General features: G+C 41.9%; 1 protein-coding gene across 2 annotated transcripts in view; it reads left to right on the top strand.

Annotated features, from left to right (window-relative positions):
- Nucleotides 1-20,484, top strand: part of LOC120719022 (polypeptide N-acetylgalactosaminyltransferase 18-like) — a 178,743-nt gene that overhangs the window by 140,265 nt on the left and 17,994 nt on the right. For both annotated transcript variants that reach the window (XM_040007855.1, XM_040007856.1), the window contains exon 9: nt 8,794-8,889. In XM_040007855.1, the coding sequence (XP_039863789.1) occupies nt 8,794-8,889 (96 nt within the window). The remainder of the gene's footprint in view (nt 1-8,793; nt 8,890-20,484) is intronic.

Genomic DNA, 20,484 nt, shown 5'->3' with positions numbered 1-20,484 from the left:
AATCTGCAGTTTTAGAGATTTGTCCCTTTTTCAGACCTCCTCAGATCCTCATGTTCGCCCATTTTTCCTCCATAAAAACAACTTTGAGGACAGAATGTTCACTTGCTCCCTAATATACATATCCCACCCACTAACAGGTCCTGTGCTGAAGAGATAATCAGTGGTATTCACTTCACCTGTCAGTGGCCACAGTGTTACACCTGATTGGTGTCGTGTAGAACAAAGAGCAAGACAGCCCATTTAGGAACAGATTCTCAGACATGAGATGGAAACATGACACTTGTAAGGGTTAAAAAAAAAGATACAGCTGGATGATGAACCTGGTAACAAAATGTGGGTACAAAGTAACCCGCATAACCTCCAGGTTATTTTGACCGTATCCCACCAGGTGATATGATTATTCAAGCTTTGCCCAAAATTCACTTTCTTGAGTTTTTCTGAATGATAGAAAATCAGATAAAATGTCCACAGTATCAGTGCATGCTTCTGTTACTCTGAAATAAAAATAATAACTCGTAAACTGAAATGAGGTTTGGTCTTCAGATTGTGGGCCCTATTCGAGGAAGCAGGTAAAACAATCTTTGAGTTTAAAAATCAACTCAGAGCCGCCAGAACAGCTGATCAGAGTTGCTCCAATCAGCTCTGGGAATGTTCTGAATATGAACACGTGCCAGTGCTGACTGTTCATATTAAAAAACAGGAAGTTTAAAAAGGTTCATTTTGATTAGCTCCGTTGTCATGACAGACAGAATAAAACTTTGATATTAAATATATAATTTGTTAGAACATTTGCTGTCATCATTTATCCAAATGTAATTTTGATTAAATGAAGCTGGAATCTTATTTTTCTTCTTGATTTTTAATCTAATTACTCAGCTGTGACCCGACAGGAGAAACGGTCTGTGACGTTATTATCCTCAAGACAGTGTTTAATGAATAAAAACTGTTTTTTCTATAGTTAATGATCATTTCTATGTTTCAATAATTTTTTAGTAAAAGCTTAATCTACTGATGAAATGTAACAACCTCACTTTTTTTTGCTATTACTGGATAAAACCTCTGATCTAATGTTCTCCAGTTCAGTCATGGTTTCAGATTCCTGAAAAAAAACAAAGCAGGGCAACTTTCCAGGTTTTTTTTTTCATCTAAAGTTTTATCATTAAAAAGAAGCACATTATAAGAACTGCTTCAGTTTTTATATATATTGCATAAATTAGTATAGCTTAGAGCAAAGGAGCCTTTTTAAACAAAGGAACAAATCACGTCAGGGAAATGAAGCCATTATGATTCGGACGGGATGAGCTGGGAAACGACCGGAGCTGAACTGGATCTGGTCTGAATCCGTGATCCGTATTCATTTTGGATCCCTCCTGCTGGGCCAGTGGACTCGGGTTTGCAGAGTGCATGACTGAACTTCAATCTGTGAACAAATATTACTACACTGTTCAGGACAGACTATCTTTAGCCGCATGCAAAAAGTCACTTTAAATATATTTAGTTCAGTTTCATTGATCAGTTTCATCGATGCTGGTGTGAAACTGATTTGGTTCCAGGTTTGTGGAAGAGCCTGGACGTGATTTTCAGGCCAGGAAATTTCAAGTGGATATCCATTTGCACCTATGAAGTGTACTACATGAATACTGTAATTGCTGTATAAACAAATAGCTGATTTGGAGGGGGTCAGGTGGGAGGCACTCACTGATTTTCTGTGGAATCACCCAAAAAGGAAACCACCAGGTTGAAGCCTCTTATTTTCAGGCATATGGGACATGCTTGTTCTCATCTCGTGGGAGAGCTACAGGTGTAAGTTCTCGCTTTTATTTTATTTTTCAAATAACTTTGATTGTCTGCAAGCTGGATGCAAACAATTTTTGTTTTCCCACCTGTAGTTAAATAAAACCTTTCAGTTTTATTCCGTCTCTGTGGAACATCAATTCTGTCGCTGAATAGAAGAAAAGAGTTATGTGTTGATAGATGTGTGGGTGGTGGGGTGGTGGGGTGGAGGGGCGGCTGGGTGGGGGGCAGACATTAGCAGCAGCAATTGAATCTCCAGTTCTGAAAGCAGCCTCCGCATCACCTCTTGTGCTGTTGTTCGATAAACACTTCAATCACAATGTGGGCCGGATGGAGTTATTTGTTGACACTACTGAGCACGTGCGGGGCTTGGCTTCGAGCAGTGTCAGAGGAAAGCGTTGCCACGGTGACATGTGAGAGATGTAGATAGGAAGGTTTCATATTTGCCAAAAAAAACAATATCTTGCGGGAGATAGCAGTCGGAGAGAGCGCGACATGCGTTCTGATGTGACAACCATCTGTTTACACACTCATCTCTTATTTAGCATGAAGTCAAAGCTACAAGAACACACAGCTCACACAAGGCAAGCACTGAACACAGCACAGACAGTGCTTTGTCAAGAAGCCGTGCTTAAAGAAGGGAAACAGGGAGAAATTCAATTGGAAATGAATCTGGAAGAAGTCAGGCGAGAGCCACAACAGAGGAGTTACAGCCGTCTGTTTAAACACGGTGGAGCATCTGTTATGGTTTGGGCTGCGTTTCAGCCGGTGGTGTCGCACGTCTTTGTTAAAATCAATGGAATTATGAAGAAAAATGCATGACAGCGATCCCAAACACACTGCAGGTGCAGTAAGAGCACACCTGGAGATAAAAACACAGAGTGGAACAGCATCAGCCGTGGATCGGACCTCGACATTATTGAAGCAGTGTGGGAACATCTTGCAGGAGAAATGTTAGCCAACATCCAAAGAAGGGCTTTGAATGTTCTTCAGGAAGCCTGGAGAACTTTTCCTGAAGACCACTCAGAGAAATGAAGGAAAGGCCACGTCAGTGAGTTCAGACTGTGCTGAAGAAAAAAGGTGATCGCACCAAAGCTTGACTTTTAAGCTCTTTGTTGCCTTATTTACTTAATTTCCATTCATGTTGACATGTTTTACTAAATCGCTGCTTCTATTTCCCACTCATGAAATATAAAGAATGGTTTTCTCTGACTTCTACACTGTATTATATGTTAGAGACCTTTAACCTCTGAAAATAACGTAAAGTAAACTAAAATTTTAGATGTTATGGAGTGCAAAGGGGCATAGCATGGGAATACAAGTGCATCAAAAATTGCCTTCATGAGTGAAATGGCCCCTGATGTGATGCCTCCTGGACTCGAGAGCACGGCCTGATTGATGGAAGAGTTATCAGCTGGTGGAGTCCAGACTGATGTATCTCAACAACTATTAAATCCTCCTGCTTCCTTACCTCCACTGAGCAAAACACTGAATCATCCGGTGTCATCGCGGCCACCGGCTGTGTAATCGAGCCTGACCTCTGACCCTCTATGAAATGGGACAAAAGTAAAAACGAAATTCCCTCAGGGGATCTGCAAATTATTGCAGCGCTGTGATACGTCCGAAAGCAGCATGAGATATTGGGAAACAGAAAGCTTCACTCAGCCTTCAATAATGGATCAAAAGCACACTGAAACCTCCACAGGACTGTCTCTGACGTGATGCAGAGGAGCGCAGAGAGGCGATGGGTTGCATTAAGTAAACCAAGGCAGAGATGTGATCCGTGATCCCGATGAACGGCGGGTTCTGCAGGTTGGCTGAGGCCAGCTGTGCTGCAAGTGGAGAAAATAAACTGTCGGAAATGAAATTTTTGCCTGTCTGTCATTCATCATAATCTCCAAATGCTTCAGCTTTGAGACTCGGTTTGGTGTGAATGTGGACCCATCGAGCCGTTTCATTCAACTTTCAAAAGTAATGTTTGTATTTTGCCAACGTTAATGATGAATAAACCTGGAGCCGACCGAACTCAGACCAGAGCTTGAATACATACAGAGACATTTCTATTCAAATCCGCTCTTTTTAGAGGTCGTTTTTTACCGAAGCTCATCAGTTCAGTGTCAGCTATTAACAGCCAGGTTTCCTCAATGTGTGCATTCGTATCACATCAGTCCTCATGACACTGCGGTTATCGCTGTTATCAGAGCTCTGCTGGTGAATATTTTACTTCACATAATAAACAGTTTGTTGTGTGGAATGTGCAGGAATGGAAAATTTAGATAAACGTCACCCAAACTGAAGATGTTATCAAAAAAAGGGAAAAAACATCTCAAAAAACATGGAGAACTTAGAGACCTGAGTTATTAGCTTATGTTTTAAGAAACAATAACTATACACATCGTTTTTGGTAAAAATTAAGAAACTTAACTTCATTGACCACTTTTTCTATAATTTCATCAATTTTAGCCTAAATTAAGGAAAAACTATAGACTGTATAAAAAGACTACGAATACTTTCATGGTTTTTAAAATTTTAAAATCTTTACTTTAATATAAATGAATCATTTATTCTCGTGTTAGCCACGGCTTTGTGACCGTTGATATCACATGGAATCTAAGCCATGACTAATTCAATTCTATTGATTTTTATTTACACAGCGCCAAATCACAACAACAGTTGCCTAAAGGTGCTTTATATTGTAAGGTAGACCCTACAATAATACACATACAGAGAAAAACCCAACAATCATATGACCCCCTATGAGCAGCACTTTGGCGACAGTGGGAAGGAAAAACTCCCTTTTAACAGGAAGAAACCTCCAGCAGAACCAGGCTCAGGGAGGGGCGGGGCCATCTGCTGTGATTGGTTGGGGTGAGAGAAGGATAAAGACATGCTGTGGAAGAGAGACAGAGGAAAATAATGCATGTGTGAGCGCATCAGTCATTGCACAAAGATTCATGACACTTCATGACTCATGAAGCAGCATAACAGATTGTTATTATCTGTAAAGTGTTCAAGCGAACATGGTCAAAGTACAAAAATCTCTGCTGTATATTACCAAGGCTGGATTTTTTATACAAATTAAACAGTTTGATTTCACACTATGATATCGATACTGTAGTTTCAGGCATCTGGCTAATAGTTAATATTAGTTAATACCAGTGTTGGGTAAGTTACTTTAAAATAGTAACTTAGTTACATTACTAGTTACTTCTCTCAAAAGTAACTCAGTTACTTCAAGTTACTCGTTACTTTCAAAGTAACTAGTTACTAGGGAAAGTAACTTTGGTTTTACTCAGAATTCTCTTGTTAATGTGTTGCTTCCATAACTTTGCCAGTCTTCTAGCTTGCTTACTTGCCACAAGTGCACTGTGCCACCTACCAATAGAAAGGAAAAGATAATGTGCACATTTCCACGAGAGAAATCCCACGCCTGGACCGTCATTGACCGCTGCCATGATTCTAGCCTACGTCACAGCGTCATGTGCGCCTTTTACATCCAACACAAAAACTGCAGTCGTGGTGCTTTCGATTGTACTCGGAACTCGGAAATTCTGCCTTCTGAATAGGAAGATGTAGGTAACACCAGACTGCAGATGAGCTGCATACAGGGCTGGACTGGGACAGAAAATCATCCTGGGCATTTTGACTAGAGACCGGCCCACCATTATAGCAAAAATCATAAAGCCTTTGAATGAAAACAAACGCTGTTGTGACAGTGATGTTCACTGTTTTGATGGTATATATGTATCAATCTATCAATCGTTTGTTGTAAGATTCAGATAATTATTTTTTAAAAGCGAGACATTTTAAATGAGAATAAGAAAGAAAAGTATTTCTTTGTGCCCCCCTCTCCCTGTTAATGCCCTCCTTGGCCCCCTGGCAAAACTTTGCTAGACCCGCCCCTGCACAGTTACCAGCTGTCAGCTACTTAGAAAAGGATCCTGGTGTTATTTGTCTCTCAGAAACAGTTCATAACTTCCCTTCAACTCATTCATGTCACCTTAAAGGTAAACCTGTTTCTCCATCACCTGTTCAGCTCTGATGATTCAGTAAGGACATCTCCTGGTTTCATCTTCATGTTTCCCTCTCACCAGATAACCAAACCATATCATGACCAGCAGCTTTACAGCTGTGGCTCCAGCAAACATCAGCTGATACTAGAAATTAATATTAAATAAATTCTAACAACAGCTGATCAAGCTTAAACGTGCTGCTGTTGTTTAGCGCGACATCCGCTGGTTTCCTCTTTCGGCGCAAAGTGAGCGATAAACAAACAAGAGAGCCGATCAGCTGATCATTGATCAGTTTTCATGATTGAAGTAGAAACAGGAGAGGGAGGGGAGAGAATGAAAGAAGAGGCAGCTGTGCAGCAAAGACACAGAATAACTGCAGCTTTGTGCCTTTTCCATTGTAGCTGAATTACGGGACAAACTGTTCCTTTTCACCTCAATAAGAAACGCGTAATATTTTCTCTGAATACCAGACGGGACGGTTGGCAACTCTAATAACTTATGAACAAAATAAAGTTCAACATCATTAGCTTCATAGCACCACCGAGCTGTGTAGAAACTCTGTCATGCTAGCTAGCACGCAGTACGGAAAAAGTCAGCACAACGAAAATAAACTTCACCTAAACTTGGTTCATATCTGACCCAGAGAGACTGCAGGTCACAACTTCTTACCTGAAGTTCAGTTCACACTTGGACCGGCGGCCGCCTCGGGTCTCTCCTCCTCCTGCGTCCCCTTTCCCTCATCCACCTGCTGGCCTCCACCACTTGCTAATGTTACTGAATCTGTGGCAGCTCCGTGATAGCCACCACACGAAGTAACGAATAACGAGCCCTATCTAAATCCCAGTAACGACTAACGCGTTCCTGATTTTGGCATAATAACTAGTTACCGTGCTCGTTACCACAATAATAACGTAATTACTGTAACGCGTTACTTAATAACGCGTTAGTCCCAACACTGGTTAATACTGATTACCAGAGTGAAATGAATACGCTGACTGGGATTCAAACTGTTAACCCTTCACTGCTAGCTCCTCTGCTGGCATCAGATTTGACTAAGTCATCAAAGTTTACTAACCTCAGCTCTATACTTAAGTTGCCCTTTGAGAGAATAACATAAGGAAGTGATGGCATGAAATGGAAATGCAGCAGAAACTAACACGATTAACTGATCAACAATTACAGATGGTCCAGATTATTATTCTGCATTTTGACTTATAGTTCCCTTCTAGATTTAATGACCACACCAAAGACTTTTAAGCAGCAAGCCACTGTATTTATAAAATGCTAGGGCTCATGTGTGCACACAGCCGCTGTTTTTCTGTGCACTTTAGGCCAAAACCCTTCCATGGGTAGCGTGGACTCGGATATTGGCTACAACATGGGCTCGATGCACAGCAATATTGGCCCTCTGGAGGATCCTCCCTCTCTGAGGGTTAGGGATTAATAGCACTGCACTCAGTGCGATAATTGCTAAGATCAGAAAACAAGCCATGAAGCAGAATAGACGGAGCAAGGACAACCTGAAGTTCTTTTTAGTTTTTCTTTTGCCTACTTTGAACAATTAGTTCATAATCTTTTGTGGAACGTGGCCAAACTGAGGAAATAACCTGTGACCCAAAAAGCAAAGATGCTCTTTCTTTATGAAATATGACTCTGCGGCTGCCAAAAAAGGTGAATGTTAGTGTAAAGTGTTTGCATAACTCTCCTGGCGAGCAGTAATTAGTCCGCTGTGGTTCCATTTGTCTTCACTTTAGCCACGCAGCTAAAGCTGTGTAGTGCACCACTCTGTCATAATGGAGTAATTAATAATGTAGAGAGACAGCCAGATAGAGAGGGAGAAGGAGACTGCTTCACTCGTCTTCCATTTATGAGAGGAATACAAAGACGCATCCATAAGGAAAACCAGACACACGTCGTTTAAACAGAGCGTCTTCTTTCTTTAACTTCATTTTCTTGGTTGTGGTGAAAGGACCGCATCATCGCTGTCTTAGCTGGTTTCTTTATTATACTCCCAAAACACTTTCAAGTGACAGTAAAATAATGAATTTGGGTTTAAAGCGCACTCTCTCGGATGGAATTTGAGGGGATTAACAGCCCATTAAAAAGAAGGGTTAAGGAATTACAGCTCTTTAATAAGTTGTCCCTCCAAAATATCAAAGGATCAAAAACAGTGGACTCAAAGGCAGTTTCATCAGCACAGACGGGGCATTTCTCTTAAATTAGAGGGAAAAAAACATAAAATAACGTATAAAAATGTTTCAATGAAAAATGTACTCTTAAAAGCACAACGTTTGACTTTTGTAAAGAGATTTCTTTTACAAAAACAGTTAGTTTTTTGTTCTTAATTTCAGACCTTGTCCTGGTCCTCTGCGTCCTGTGTTTGTTTAGACTTGTGGAATATTGAGATTCTGATCTTCAGTTTAGGAGATCCTCTGATTTTATTACATTTCTAGTTCTTAGTTCTTCTTTAGTTTTGTTTCTTTGGTGTCCAGTCTCCAGTCTTTCCTCGGTGTGTCCTCCTCTCTTGGCCCTGTCCTGTGTGGTTCTTGTGTTCTAGTTTGGCTGTTGCTTGCTTTGTTTTGTCTCCCCGCTGTGTCGTGTGTTTCCATGTCTGTTATTCCTCGTGCGAGTGTCAAGCTCACGTGTCTTTGCCTGAGTCTCAGTGTTCTTATCGCTTCCTGTTTTATTTTGACAGTCCCTCATCTCATGTGCGTTATGTTTAGTTTTGCTTCCCTGTTTCGTTAGTTGGATTTGTTCCGGCTGTGTTTTCCACCTGTCGCCCATCGTCTTATGTATTTAGGTCCTTAGTTTTCCTCTGTTCCCCTTCGCGTTGTCATTCCCTCCTCCTGTGTCCTGTTTGCTCTGTTATGAAATCGGTTTAGACGGCAGTCTTGTCATTTTGTATTCCTGAGCTTCACTGCCTATAATGTCAGTTTTAGGTAGAGAAGCATCCCGTCTTCATTTTGACCTTCACTCTGTTTTTCAGTTGAAGAACAGCTTGAGAGACGACCTGTGTCTGGACCAAGGACCTGACACTGACAACGTCCCCATCATGTACCTGTGCCATGGTATGACGCCTCAGGTGAGTAAGTCGGCTCAGGTTTTCATTCTGCTCTCGTCCGCTCTGTCCTATCGCTTCGAATCCATGAGACACCGATAAATACTGATCGCACAGAGAAATCCCCCAAGGCAGGCTGTCAGTAGCAGATAATTAGAGTCCTCTGCAGTCTTTGTTAGTTTAAATGGGGGATTTGGAGAGAGTAGCCCTTGCATAAAGTTGCATTATGTAGCAGGGATGAGTGAGTGTTATCTTTTCCCACATCATAACAGAAAGAAGGCCCAGTTAGCACGTTGTCCGATTCTAAACAGAAACATTTTGTCATTATGCACAGCTTTTTAAAGCATGGTTTGATGTTTTGCTGTTGCTGATTGCTTTGTTTCTTTGGGGGCAGAAAAAACCCTGAAAGCAGCAGACAGACGTGTTATCGCTGTGTAAAGTTTCTCTGGCGCTTCGATTGAGTTCAGCTGTGAGTTGCCTATTGTTGGGTCCATGCAGCCTGTGTGTGTGTTGCTGTCACTTAACGCTGAAAACAATGCTAATGAGAGCAGAGGTGCGTACCAGAAAACTAAAACAAAAGCTTTAAGGGGGTCAGTTTGTTTTGTGGATTCAGTGCTGCAAGCAGCTGCTTTCAGATAACGAGTAATCTGATGCGTTGTTGGACTCGGTCGGGTAGCTTTGTATGATTCACAATGCAGTATAATTTAGTAACACCTGTGGTAAAGGGCGTAACCCTCTAAAGCCGGTCGGAGCGGGCACGCTCTGTTTTGCGTAACTATTTTTAAATCCTGGTAGCTCTGCAACCACGTAAGCTAGCGCAGTAATTTTTTTGCATATGAAACATATGAAACATTTAAACCACACGTGGTTTAAATGTCTCACTGCGCTCTCTTTGTAAATAACAACAGTTTGTTTTGTTTGTTTTATGCCAAAACCCAGTCTGCACTAGCACAACACGTTAATGCTTGAATCTGTTTCTTAGGACAGTCTAAAGTTCACAAGTACATAAACTCTGGGCATGTATAATATGAGCACTCACCACTGGAATTATATATATGACAGGTAATAAGAAAAATCATAACAGGTCCCCTTTAAACACTCTAGTCAGAAGGAAGTCCAGCTGAGTCCATCAAGCTAAGAACTTAAAACGGAGGTGACTGCACAGTCACAACATCAGTTATTTTGAGCTATGGACGCCTGCCGTCACATCACGAGTTAGACGTCTAATTACATCACAGATTTAAAATGAAATGCAAGGAGACCCACCACCCAATAATAAGGTTCACGTTCCTCGTGCTGTTTTAGTTGCGACGGGAAACTTTTTAGCCTCTGCAGCTGAAAAGTTCTGCTCGAGTCACCGAGGCCAATCAACAACTCTATCAGCTCGCTGCAGATTTAAGGTCATTGAATTCTGAGGGGCGGTAAAGGCTACGCTCATTGCCTTCTTAATGCAGACCGGAGAAAACAATTTAAAAACTGAGCGAGCGGGACTGTGCATTGCCACTCTTCTCTGCTTTGAACAGCTCTGCAGCCTCACAAAATTAAAACTTCATATTAAATTGTCAGTATTGTGTAAAGAGGCTCACATAATCAGAAGTAGACGCCTACGTAGTGCGCTGCATCGAGGGAAGCTTTCTGACACTCCAAACCTCGCCTCCATTGTCACTAAAGTTAATAGCTTTGACCGGCGCCTTGATGTCGGAAACATCCAACTTTCTTTCTGGGTCACACTCGGTAATACAGCATCAGCTGCTGAAACAGCTGTGTTTGCATTTCCTCCCTCACCCTCCGTCTTTTTGCCTTCCATATATTCTCTCCGTTGGGGGAAAGCATAATCAGCAGGTGCTGATAAAGAAATTGAGTGGTGCCTTTTTTTTTTTATCTCTTACTGGCTTTTTTTAAATCTATTTTTTAAATGCAAGAAAATGAGACGGGCAAAGCCACCGTGAAGGTTTTTGAGCGTCTTCTCATCACAATAAAAAGCTTCATTCTAAGTGTGCTGGTTTTGCTAAAATTAGGTTTGGCAGGTTGATGCTTTATGAAAAGTTGTAACATTTGCAGCATGAGTTTGGCTCAGGCTAATCAGAGATAGGACAGGTAAATGTATTCAGCCTCTGGCAAAGCAGAGTGCCCTCAGTCCCAGTCAGCAGTGCCTAAAGTGGAGGCCTGTGAGCCAAACCTGGTCCCTCTGGGATGCAGCATGATGCTGTATTATTCATGCACCTTATATGATGTTAACGCGGCTCTTCTAACAAAACTCACTTTTCCCGGTTAGCCTTAGTGAACAGACATTTAGGTGTTAAAATGCACAGTGATTTAAAATAAAATTCTTTCAAGAAATTTCAGCTTCCTCAAAAGAAAAATGACTTGAAGCAAGCCATAATTTACCTACTGCTCTGTGCAGTGTCTTCAGATAACAGGGATATTTAGGGGCTGTGCTGGGATAAGTGAAGATAGGAGCAGAATATCGTTACACAGTACAGAATCAGCAAAGGGGAACTAATCACTTTATAGACCCCGGATATTTAGGCTTTCAGAATCAGAGGTGCGAGTGCGTACTGCACAGAAAATGAAATGGAAGTTATTATCTATCCTGTACCTGCTGTGCTAATCATCATGGGATTAGAGAATGTTAGTATATAATGGATAAATCCATAATCTCTTATGTTAATGGATATTTTTATACACATTCATGCATGAGCTGCCACTCCTCGAATTAAACTAATGAAATTTTAGGCCTCGGTGAGTAACTCCGCTCATACAGACGCTTGGTAAAACTGCGCCGGCACCGTCCTCACTCGGGCTCGCTGGTTGGAGCCAAAAAGATGCCACGTTTATTAGACATCAGCGAGACGCAGCCCGAGGAGGCAGAGCAAAAAGCAGCAGGAAGCGTTTCATAGCAGACATCAAAGTCTTCAGTATTCCTCTGGTCTTCTGTCATGCCTTCGATACTTTTCCTTCTTTATTCTTTATTCATGCAGAATATCTTTTGTAATGTTATTCCCTGCAGTGCTTTTTATTCCCAGTTCAGATCCTTTTATTCTGATTCGTCCAGTCCTTTAGATTAGGTGTGTGTGTGTGTGTGTGTGTGTGTGTGTGTGTGTGTGTGTGTGTGTGTGTGTGTGTGTGTGTGTGTGTGTGTGTGTGTGTGTGTAAACAGATGCACATGGCTTTGAATACCTGATGAACTGCTGAGTGTCAATGATGCATAACGTTCCTCAATTTCCTTTCTGAGCTTTCCGACACGGAGGAGGGGAGGGAGGAAGAGAAGGATAGACGGGCAGAGGTGGGATAGAGAGACCATTTAAGACACAGAGGAGGAGAGTGATCTCAGAGAGCGGAATTCACTGGCAAGTGTTCAGTAAAGCACTTATATGAATGTGTCTGCGAATGACCACAGCTATCGACTTCATATTGCATTCAGGTCCAGTCGGCTCGACTGTAAACAAAACCTGACCGCAGGAAAAATGTTGAGGTGAGCGGCCTTTTGGAGATTACACTTTGAGTCTGGCACAAACCAGCTGAAGCAAACCACACAAATAGTGCATTGCTGTCTTTCCCAGCTCTCAGCTGTTGTTCCTGAGATCTGCTGGAGCCACTCGGCTAGCTTGGGAGTCACTGCACCGAGTGTTCCGACTACCACTGGGACCACTGTTACCTTCACCCTCCACATCCTGTTAATGTGGATGTTGGGTATCAAAGATGCCATAGGTTCCTCATCCTATTCATGTAACCCCTTCCGCTGGGGTTACTTGTGTAGTAGCATTCCAACAGCATCCTATTTTTATCTCTTGCCCATCGATGCCATCTTGTTCCAGTAGACCACTTCTCATCAGGGTGCTCTGGTTCCTCAACACCTGACACGGACCTTGTTGATCCAGGCGACGTCTGAGCCGACATGACTTCATAGTTTTATATATATACACATACATGCATACATATGAGAGAAATGAGGGATAGTGGAAACAGAGGGGTAGCAAGATTGAGACATGAAGAACAGAGAAGAAAAGTTAAACTAGATAAAAGGCAAGGGAGACAAATGACTACCAAAATAAAACAGGAAGTTAGAAACAATAACTAAACACAGGGGGAAAAGAAACAGGAGGGTGAGATGGGACATATTGAGGGAACAAAATAAACTCTACAAACAGAAACTGGAACCAAGAACTGACGAGTGGAAAAACTACAGCAATACATGAATATCAAATCTACATAATAACTGAACCAAGAAACAGAGGAAAGCTCACAATAAACAAAAATTAATTAAAATTAAACACCAAAAACCCGAAGAACAAACCATGGATAACAACTGTGTGTGTGTCTGTGTGTGGTTGGTTGTGGGTGTCTGAGTGAGAGGGAGCACAATGTGAAGCTACATCGGAGCAGTTATTTAGTTTCAACTTGTTATCACTCGTGCAGTCCAATTTTCCATTATGATTGCTTCTCCCAAAGCCAATATGCTATACAAATACACTTTAATAAAAAAAAAAAGTTACATTGTTTTCAAGCAAGCTGTTATTTCTAAAAGGTGAAAAAACTGTTTCCAGCCTGTCTGCACACACACACGCTCAAGTGTTTCTAAACAGGAAACCCATCTCTGTGTCTCATTTGCTAAAGTTGGAAAATGAATGCTGTTGTTGGACCGAGGGCTAATTTCAGTCGTGTGCAGGAGGTGCAGATGACAATATTCCTTCGACAGAATAGCGAGAAATTGCAGTGGAAATTAAGCAGGTAATAGAAATCTGATGTGAGCTTCAATATTGTGTAGCCTTGCTAAGAAGATTGGTTTGTGGCTGGATCAATGAAGTCTGAAAATTAGACCTTTGAGGCTGTTTACCCGGTGTGTGTGTGTGTGTGTGTGTGTGTGTGTGTGTGTGTGTGTGTGTGTGTGTGTGTGTGTGTGTGTGTGGCTTTCTTGCAGTGTGAACGTACTAACTAGCTGGCACTCAATTAAGTGCTTATTTTTGGACTTTGCCAGTAAGACGTCTTTTGTAGATATGTTATCACAGCTGTGGTTTACACGCCACAAAGAAGTGTAAATTATGACTGTGTGCTGGCATTCCTGTGTGTTTCTGTGGATCCACACAGTGATACTACCAGGATATTGGAGCTGTGTGTCCAGGCGGAAATGAACGAGCTGCAGGAAATCTTGGAGCAGAACTTGATGTTTGCAAGTGTCCATAAGGCAAAAACAGACATTTACAAAGAGAAACCAAGTGGTGGGACACATCGAAGCCGAGGAAGGAGGAAATTGTTTCCTCCAGCCGTCACTTTTCTTTTATAACGAGACTGTGATTTAGGCGACACTGATTTATCATTTTGTGGAAAGTTGTTTGTGCGTTAAAGATTTAAGATGGAGGTATTTCGCCAGGGAGTCTGTTTAACACAAAGAAACGCAAACTAATTACCAAACTTTAAAAACTCTCAGCTAATAGCATGTGGACGTGGGTGTTTGTCTGCCAGAGAAACCCAATTACTGGACTTGAGAAAACTTTTAACCTTTGCCCAAATCGATGTGTAAAAACATGTTTTCTTTGTTCGTGTATCTGTGGACCAGACATGCAGCCCTCCTATATGTAACTTTCTTTATTTACAAAAAACAAAAATAAGTCGCATATAGACAAGTTCGTTTTGTGGGTCATTAAAAAGCTGCGTTTATGAAATGGAGATATTGGATGATTCTCTTCACTGATCTGTTTTTAAATGACTGTAAGCCTATTAAAAGTGGGATCAATCTGATCGGTGCTGATACTGTAATGAGCGCTCAGAGTGTGTGTGTGTGTGTGTGTGTGTGTGTGTGTGTGTGTGTGTGTGTGTGTGTGTGTGGGAGGGGCATATAGTATGTTTCATCGTAGGTGTCTTTAGAGAAAAACAGCCAGTGTTTAGAGTCAGCCTCATTGTTTGCGCTCTCTCTTAAACTCCCTCCTCTTCCTCCTTCTGCTCCACTCATCCAGATAAACCTCTTCATTATGTTCTGAGACAACTTTGCAGCTGTTGCGTTTGCGTCGTCTCTCCACCACCGCAGCAGATGGCTGAGGGAAACACCAGTGATTAGCCTGCCTAACTACATCCCTAACTGTCAGTAATAAGCTCACCAGGAGTCTCCGATAAAGCAAAGTCACTTTCACACTTATGTGGCTCTGCCTGCTCAGTATCATTAAGGCTGTGTCTGTGTCGTTATCTCTGGACGACCAATTAAGAAATGGACAGAGAAGTGAGTGCTTTTTTTTCAGCGTAATGATTCTAGAGATGTGCCAGTTGCACTTTTCTTGATTGATTCAGACTTTCTGAGTGCTGTACGTCGTTTCCCTGCTCTCTCGCTGAGTTCACCTCCTCAAACATGTGCAGAGGGGAGCTGACAAGAGAAGCTTAATTCAAGTTTCAATCCTGTTCTAGTTATAGAGCACCAAATCACAACAACAGTCACCTCAAGGTGTTTTTTATTGTAAGGTAAAGACTCTATTCTAATACAGAGAGAACTCCATTATTAAATGACAACCTGTGAGCAAGCGCTTTGGTAACGGTGGAGAAGAAAAACTCCCTTTTGACAGGAATAAACCAGGCTCGGGGAGGGGAGAGAGGGCAAAACACACACTGTTGAAGAGAGCCAGAGATTAAATGCAGAGAGGAGAAGAAACACCCAGTGCATCATGGGAATCCCCGGCAGCCTACGTCTATTGCAGCATAACTAAGGGAGGATTCAGGGTCACCTGGTCCAGCCCTAACTATATGCTTTAGCAAAAAGGAAAGTTTTAAGCCTAATCTTGAAAGTAGAGATAGTGTCTGTCTCCTGAATCCAAGCTGGAAGCTGGTTCCACAGAAGAGGGGCCTGAAAACTGAAGCCTCCCATTCTACTTTTAAATACTCTAGGAACAACAAGTAGAGCTTGTTTGAATGAGCTTTTTATTCCACAACAGTTTGCAGTTCAGTCAAAAACGATTACAAACCTACAAAGAAAAGTTGTTGGCGTAATGTAGAGCTGATGGAATAGATCAGTCCCACAGCCTTTTGAATCAGGATCAGACAGATTTGTGAGTTACAGCTTCTCTATTTGTTAGACGAATGAAATCCAGCAGAAATATAAACATCTTGTACGTGTCTGTGTCACACCCACTAATCTAGACTCTGATAATCCAGGATGAATAGGGCTGTATGGTGCTGTAGCTCAAGCATTACAACGTCAATGTCAGCGTTTTCTATGTATCGGTGAAAGTTTAGGGTTTTTTATAGTAAAATATCTTTTTGTAAGGGGAGATGTGACACCATGCAGCACCCAAATCTTCACTCCTACTTTTAACTCCTTCCTGTTGGATTTTTGCGTGTCAGAAAGTTTTATGTGACCTGTCCTCAGACTACAGATGTAAATTAGCAGTTTTGCTACCATCTGTCATGTTTACACTTCGTATGTTTGGTATATTAATGATCATTAACATGTGTTGTCCTTGTTGAAGGAAAGTGTGATGGATGCATGCAACCACACAACTGAGATACTTAGGTAATATTCATTTGGTCCTTTGTCTTATGTTTACATTATGCTCTAAAGCTTCTGTGATCATAAGTTAACTAATTTGATATTTTGAGTTTACCTGTAATGCATGACAGCACTAAGCTATAGCCCAAATGGTGGCATAGACTTTGCATTGTTTGTTATTTTATATAGGTATATGTTATATTGATTGTATTTCTGCTCTTTCTGAGTTACCTGACCTCCGCTCCAGTCCTTCCTGGTTTGGCTGAAAGAGGAGGCTGAGGGTGGAGCTGGTTTAAATGCAGAAGCCAATAAAGTGGACTGGACCATCTACTGTGATCATGCAGGGGGGATGGGGTTCTTCTTGAATGATGGTTAGCTGTTATCTCTTTAGTTTTCACCTTTGGTGTATATTATGGTTTATTCATTTGCTATATAACTGGAGCTGTTTCTCATTTGGGCAGGTCAGTTTGTTGAGTTATGTTTTTGTTAAGTGACTTTTGAGTAGCGGTCTGTTAAGTTAACCTCTTTTATGGGCCCACTTGGTTCTTAAAAACTTTATTTTTGTTATTTTGAATTTTTGTAATCATCTTGTCCTTTTTGGGGGGTATAATAAAACCCATTTTTTTTTAAGATTACATTTGTGCCTGTGTGTTCCTGGCTGCTTGGATCATGACAGAAAGGAATAGTTAGGAATAAGGATAAGAAAGGGAAAAGAAAAAAACACGAACATGAGCAGCGGTTCAGAATTTCTAGCAGCAGCTCGTTGATAGCATCACCTCCATCCTCATACTCACAGACATTTCTGAGGTCATTTAACTGCAGCTTTAATGAAACTTGGTGCCATCAACAGATTACATCATGGTAGAAGTTCTTGACCAACCAATTAGCATTAATTTGCAGAATGAGCATCAATATCTTTAAAGTTCTGACACATTAATAATGTTTGTGCAAAACAAGAGAAATAAACAGAAACAGGTGCAAACAACTATTTTAGCCGTTAGGAGAGCAGAGCTGTTTACACTACCACAGCGTGCGCTGTCCGTGAAAGCAGCCATGCAACGCATTCTGGCAGCGGCGCAGCAATGAGCTGACGACTCCACGCGTATCCCAAAAAAAACAAAACAAAACCAGAGGACAGAGCAGCTTTCTCAGCTTAGATGAACTGTTTGTGTGATATCAGAGAAACTTAGGGAACGAGTCGGCATGCACAGAGAAAAGTTTCACCTGATCGGGTAATCCTCGCTGTTTTAGGAGAATGAGGAGACGAAGAGCCCCTGTCAGTGAATCACCCATCCAATGCTAAGCACCGAGTCAGTCCTTATGGACACAAGCTGACGATGAGTGACTTACACGAGGATGGAAAAACAGAGAGAGACAGATGGATGGTGCTTTCCGTGTGTGGGCACGCTGTTGTTCTAAAACAATGGGACGCTGTAGTCTGGTTTGCTGATTTGGCCACTTCTCATCAGTCAGTGGTTTTGACATACAGCTTATGGAAGCAATTAAAATAATTAGCTACCCAAATTCACACCCCCTCCTCACAGTGATGACCGAGTTGAATCAGAACACGGCTTTGAAGGATCAGAAGTTGCCAGAGAGTTGACACATTTTTCCCCAGACAGGAACTGGTGAGAAAGAAGTCGTCATACTTTAAACCCCGCCTTCCTGGTGCCCTGCTCTGTTATGCTTCTCCCTATTCTCCCCTGAATAGATATGCAATGAGGCGAGAGATGGAGCTTGCAAACACATACTGTAACATGCAAACTTCCGCTCCAGCCTGCTGCGTCTGCTGGATGAATCATGTACATGTGTCTGCGGATGACAATGAAGCGCATCTGTGCCTAGAAAAACGCAAATTTTACACAATTCCTAAAGTCCTTCAAATTAAAACAGCAACAAAGAAAAATTTGCTGGTCCGCGCTTTAGACCATGACTAAGAAGACATTTTTTGAAGCCCAATGATATATTTAAGGATCAGCATGATCTGATTGCAGTCATAACATGTTCCTGGTCACAAGAAGTCCTCACTAAGGATCGGGGCTGAGTGGAGGCAGAAGGTTTTGTCCTCAACCTAAATCTTGAAAGTATATACAGTGCAAGCACAAAACATTATTCCAGTTGAAATACATTTATTTTTATTTCTAATAAGGGAAAGTGGCTAAAGGGCGTTTGTGGTTAGAAACCAGTCTTGACTGTCTGAGAAAAATCACCTGGCTTTAAATGGCCATCCACCTGTCACGCTGCTCTTGCACGAGTCATAATTCTTCTGGTTACCAACAGATGGCCTTTTCACTTGAAAATATAATATCTGACTGCATCCACGAATCATCTCTGAGGTCTTCCTCTTTTCCTCCTTCCTGGTAGCTCCAGCTTCACCATCCTTTCACCGACATATCCACTCTCCCTCCTCTGCACGTCCAAACCATCTCGGCCTCGCTTCTCAATCCCTAACCCTCGTCTCAAACTGCTCAAGCTGTCCCTCTCATGGACTCATTTCTAATCCTTTCCATCCTTCTCACTCGCAAGGAAAACCTTTACATCGTCAGCTCTGCCCCCTCCTGTCTTTTTGTCAGTGTCTCCAAACCCTACATCAAAGCAGCTCTTATTCTCTGATTGTGTCAAATGATCTGATCAAAGAGTCCTGCCCTGTCTCCCAGATATCTCCATGCTTCCACAGGTACATCATCTGGACCAGCTGCCTCTCCACTCCTCATTTTTATATATTTGATGTTTGTCACAAACAGTTTTTTAATGAATTCGAAATGATTTTCTTTCTTAAAATCTCATCTGCTGAAAGTAAACATTGAAGACTAAAAATAATCCCCCAGCTTTCTCCTGTCCACGCTTGTTACTGTGTGCATCTGTCAGGAGAGACTGCTGTGTGTCTACAGAAGCACCGTGCTAATCCTTCTGTTCCTGCTCTTCCATAGCTGTGACAGGCAGGAGAAAGTATTAAGGCCCCACCGTTGGAGACTGAGCATCAATCTATTGACGGATGCAAATGTAATCACTCTTATTAGTGCACGTGCACAGAAAAAAAAACGAGCTTTCCCTCCGGAGCACAGACACGCTCGCAGCACATGCACGCACACATCAGTGTGTGCCATTGTCTGTTTCGGGGAGTTTTTAAACAGCAGCTTAAAAGCCCTGTGGCTGGTTCACAGTGTGATAATGGCTCCTATCTAGAAATGTCCTGTTCCTGTAAGGCGGTCATCATTCTCATCAATTACCTCCTCTGAGCTCTCACACACTCCTGTGGAAACACATCCACTGTGAGTCGGAGCGCTCAGCCGGTGTTTCCGTTTGTTCTCAGCAGTGCCGCGTCTGTGCCTGCTATTCCACGGCTCCTTGATCTCAACTTTTTCCGCTTGTTTGGATTTCGTGTCGACCTTGATCCTTCTCATTTGCTTTACTCATGTCAAGTTGTCTGTGATTCTTTGTCTCATCTTTTTCTGTTCCGTCAGACTTGAAGGGGGGGATGCATGCCTCGCTACACGGTTTGAATTTTCAACCTACTTAAGGTTTGTGTTTGATTTACCTCACTAGACATTTTGCGGGCTTCAGAACTGGGCCAACTATTGCATTCATTACCATGTCCTCATGCTTTTGCATACCTGGAAAGGGAAAGAAAACTTCCTGAGCTAGTATTCAACTGGCACCTAATATCATCCCCTGACCTCTCTTCTCCTACCTTCCACTAAATATTTCCCCCTCTCTCCTTTCTGTTTTCTTCCTAATTAGTTCAGTTACAGGTGGCTCGTTTATTTTTCACAGCAGTAAAAGTGAAAATGTTGTTAAAAGACATGGAAAATGTTGCAGGTGAGAGTAAAAAAAACAAAACACTTAGCATTCAGAAATTAGCCTACTTACAGTCCTCCCTGCAGCTAACCTCTAATAACAGAAACCCTCAGTGAATACAGGCTACAGCAGAGCTGCTTCATTATAAAACTGAGGTATATCTGCTGTCCTGGTTCAGTTTATTTCACAGAGAGGACAGAGCTCTGATCAAGAAAAACATATTTATGCCCAAGATACAATTTACTAAAACAGAACCATCAGGGTCGTCGGGGATCTATTCTTGTTTTTCTGTTGTCTACAGAAAAACAAGAATTGCAATGAAATGATTAAATCCAGTTGTATAGCATGAT

The sequence above is a fragment of the Simochromis diagramma genome, unplaced genomic scaffold (genome assembly GCF_900408965.1).
Source record: "Simochromis diagramma unplaced genomic scaffold, fSimDia1.1 OVJJ01000545.1, whole genome shotgun sequence".
Classification (NCBI taxonomy): domain Eukaryota; kingdom Metazoa; phylum Chordata; class Actinopteri; order Cichliformes; family Cichlidae; genus Simochromis; species Simochromis diagramma.
Note: the sequence above shows the minus strand (reverse complement) of the source record. Positions and strands in the feature narration are given on the sequence as shown.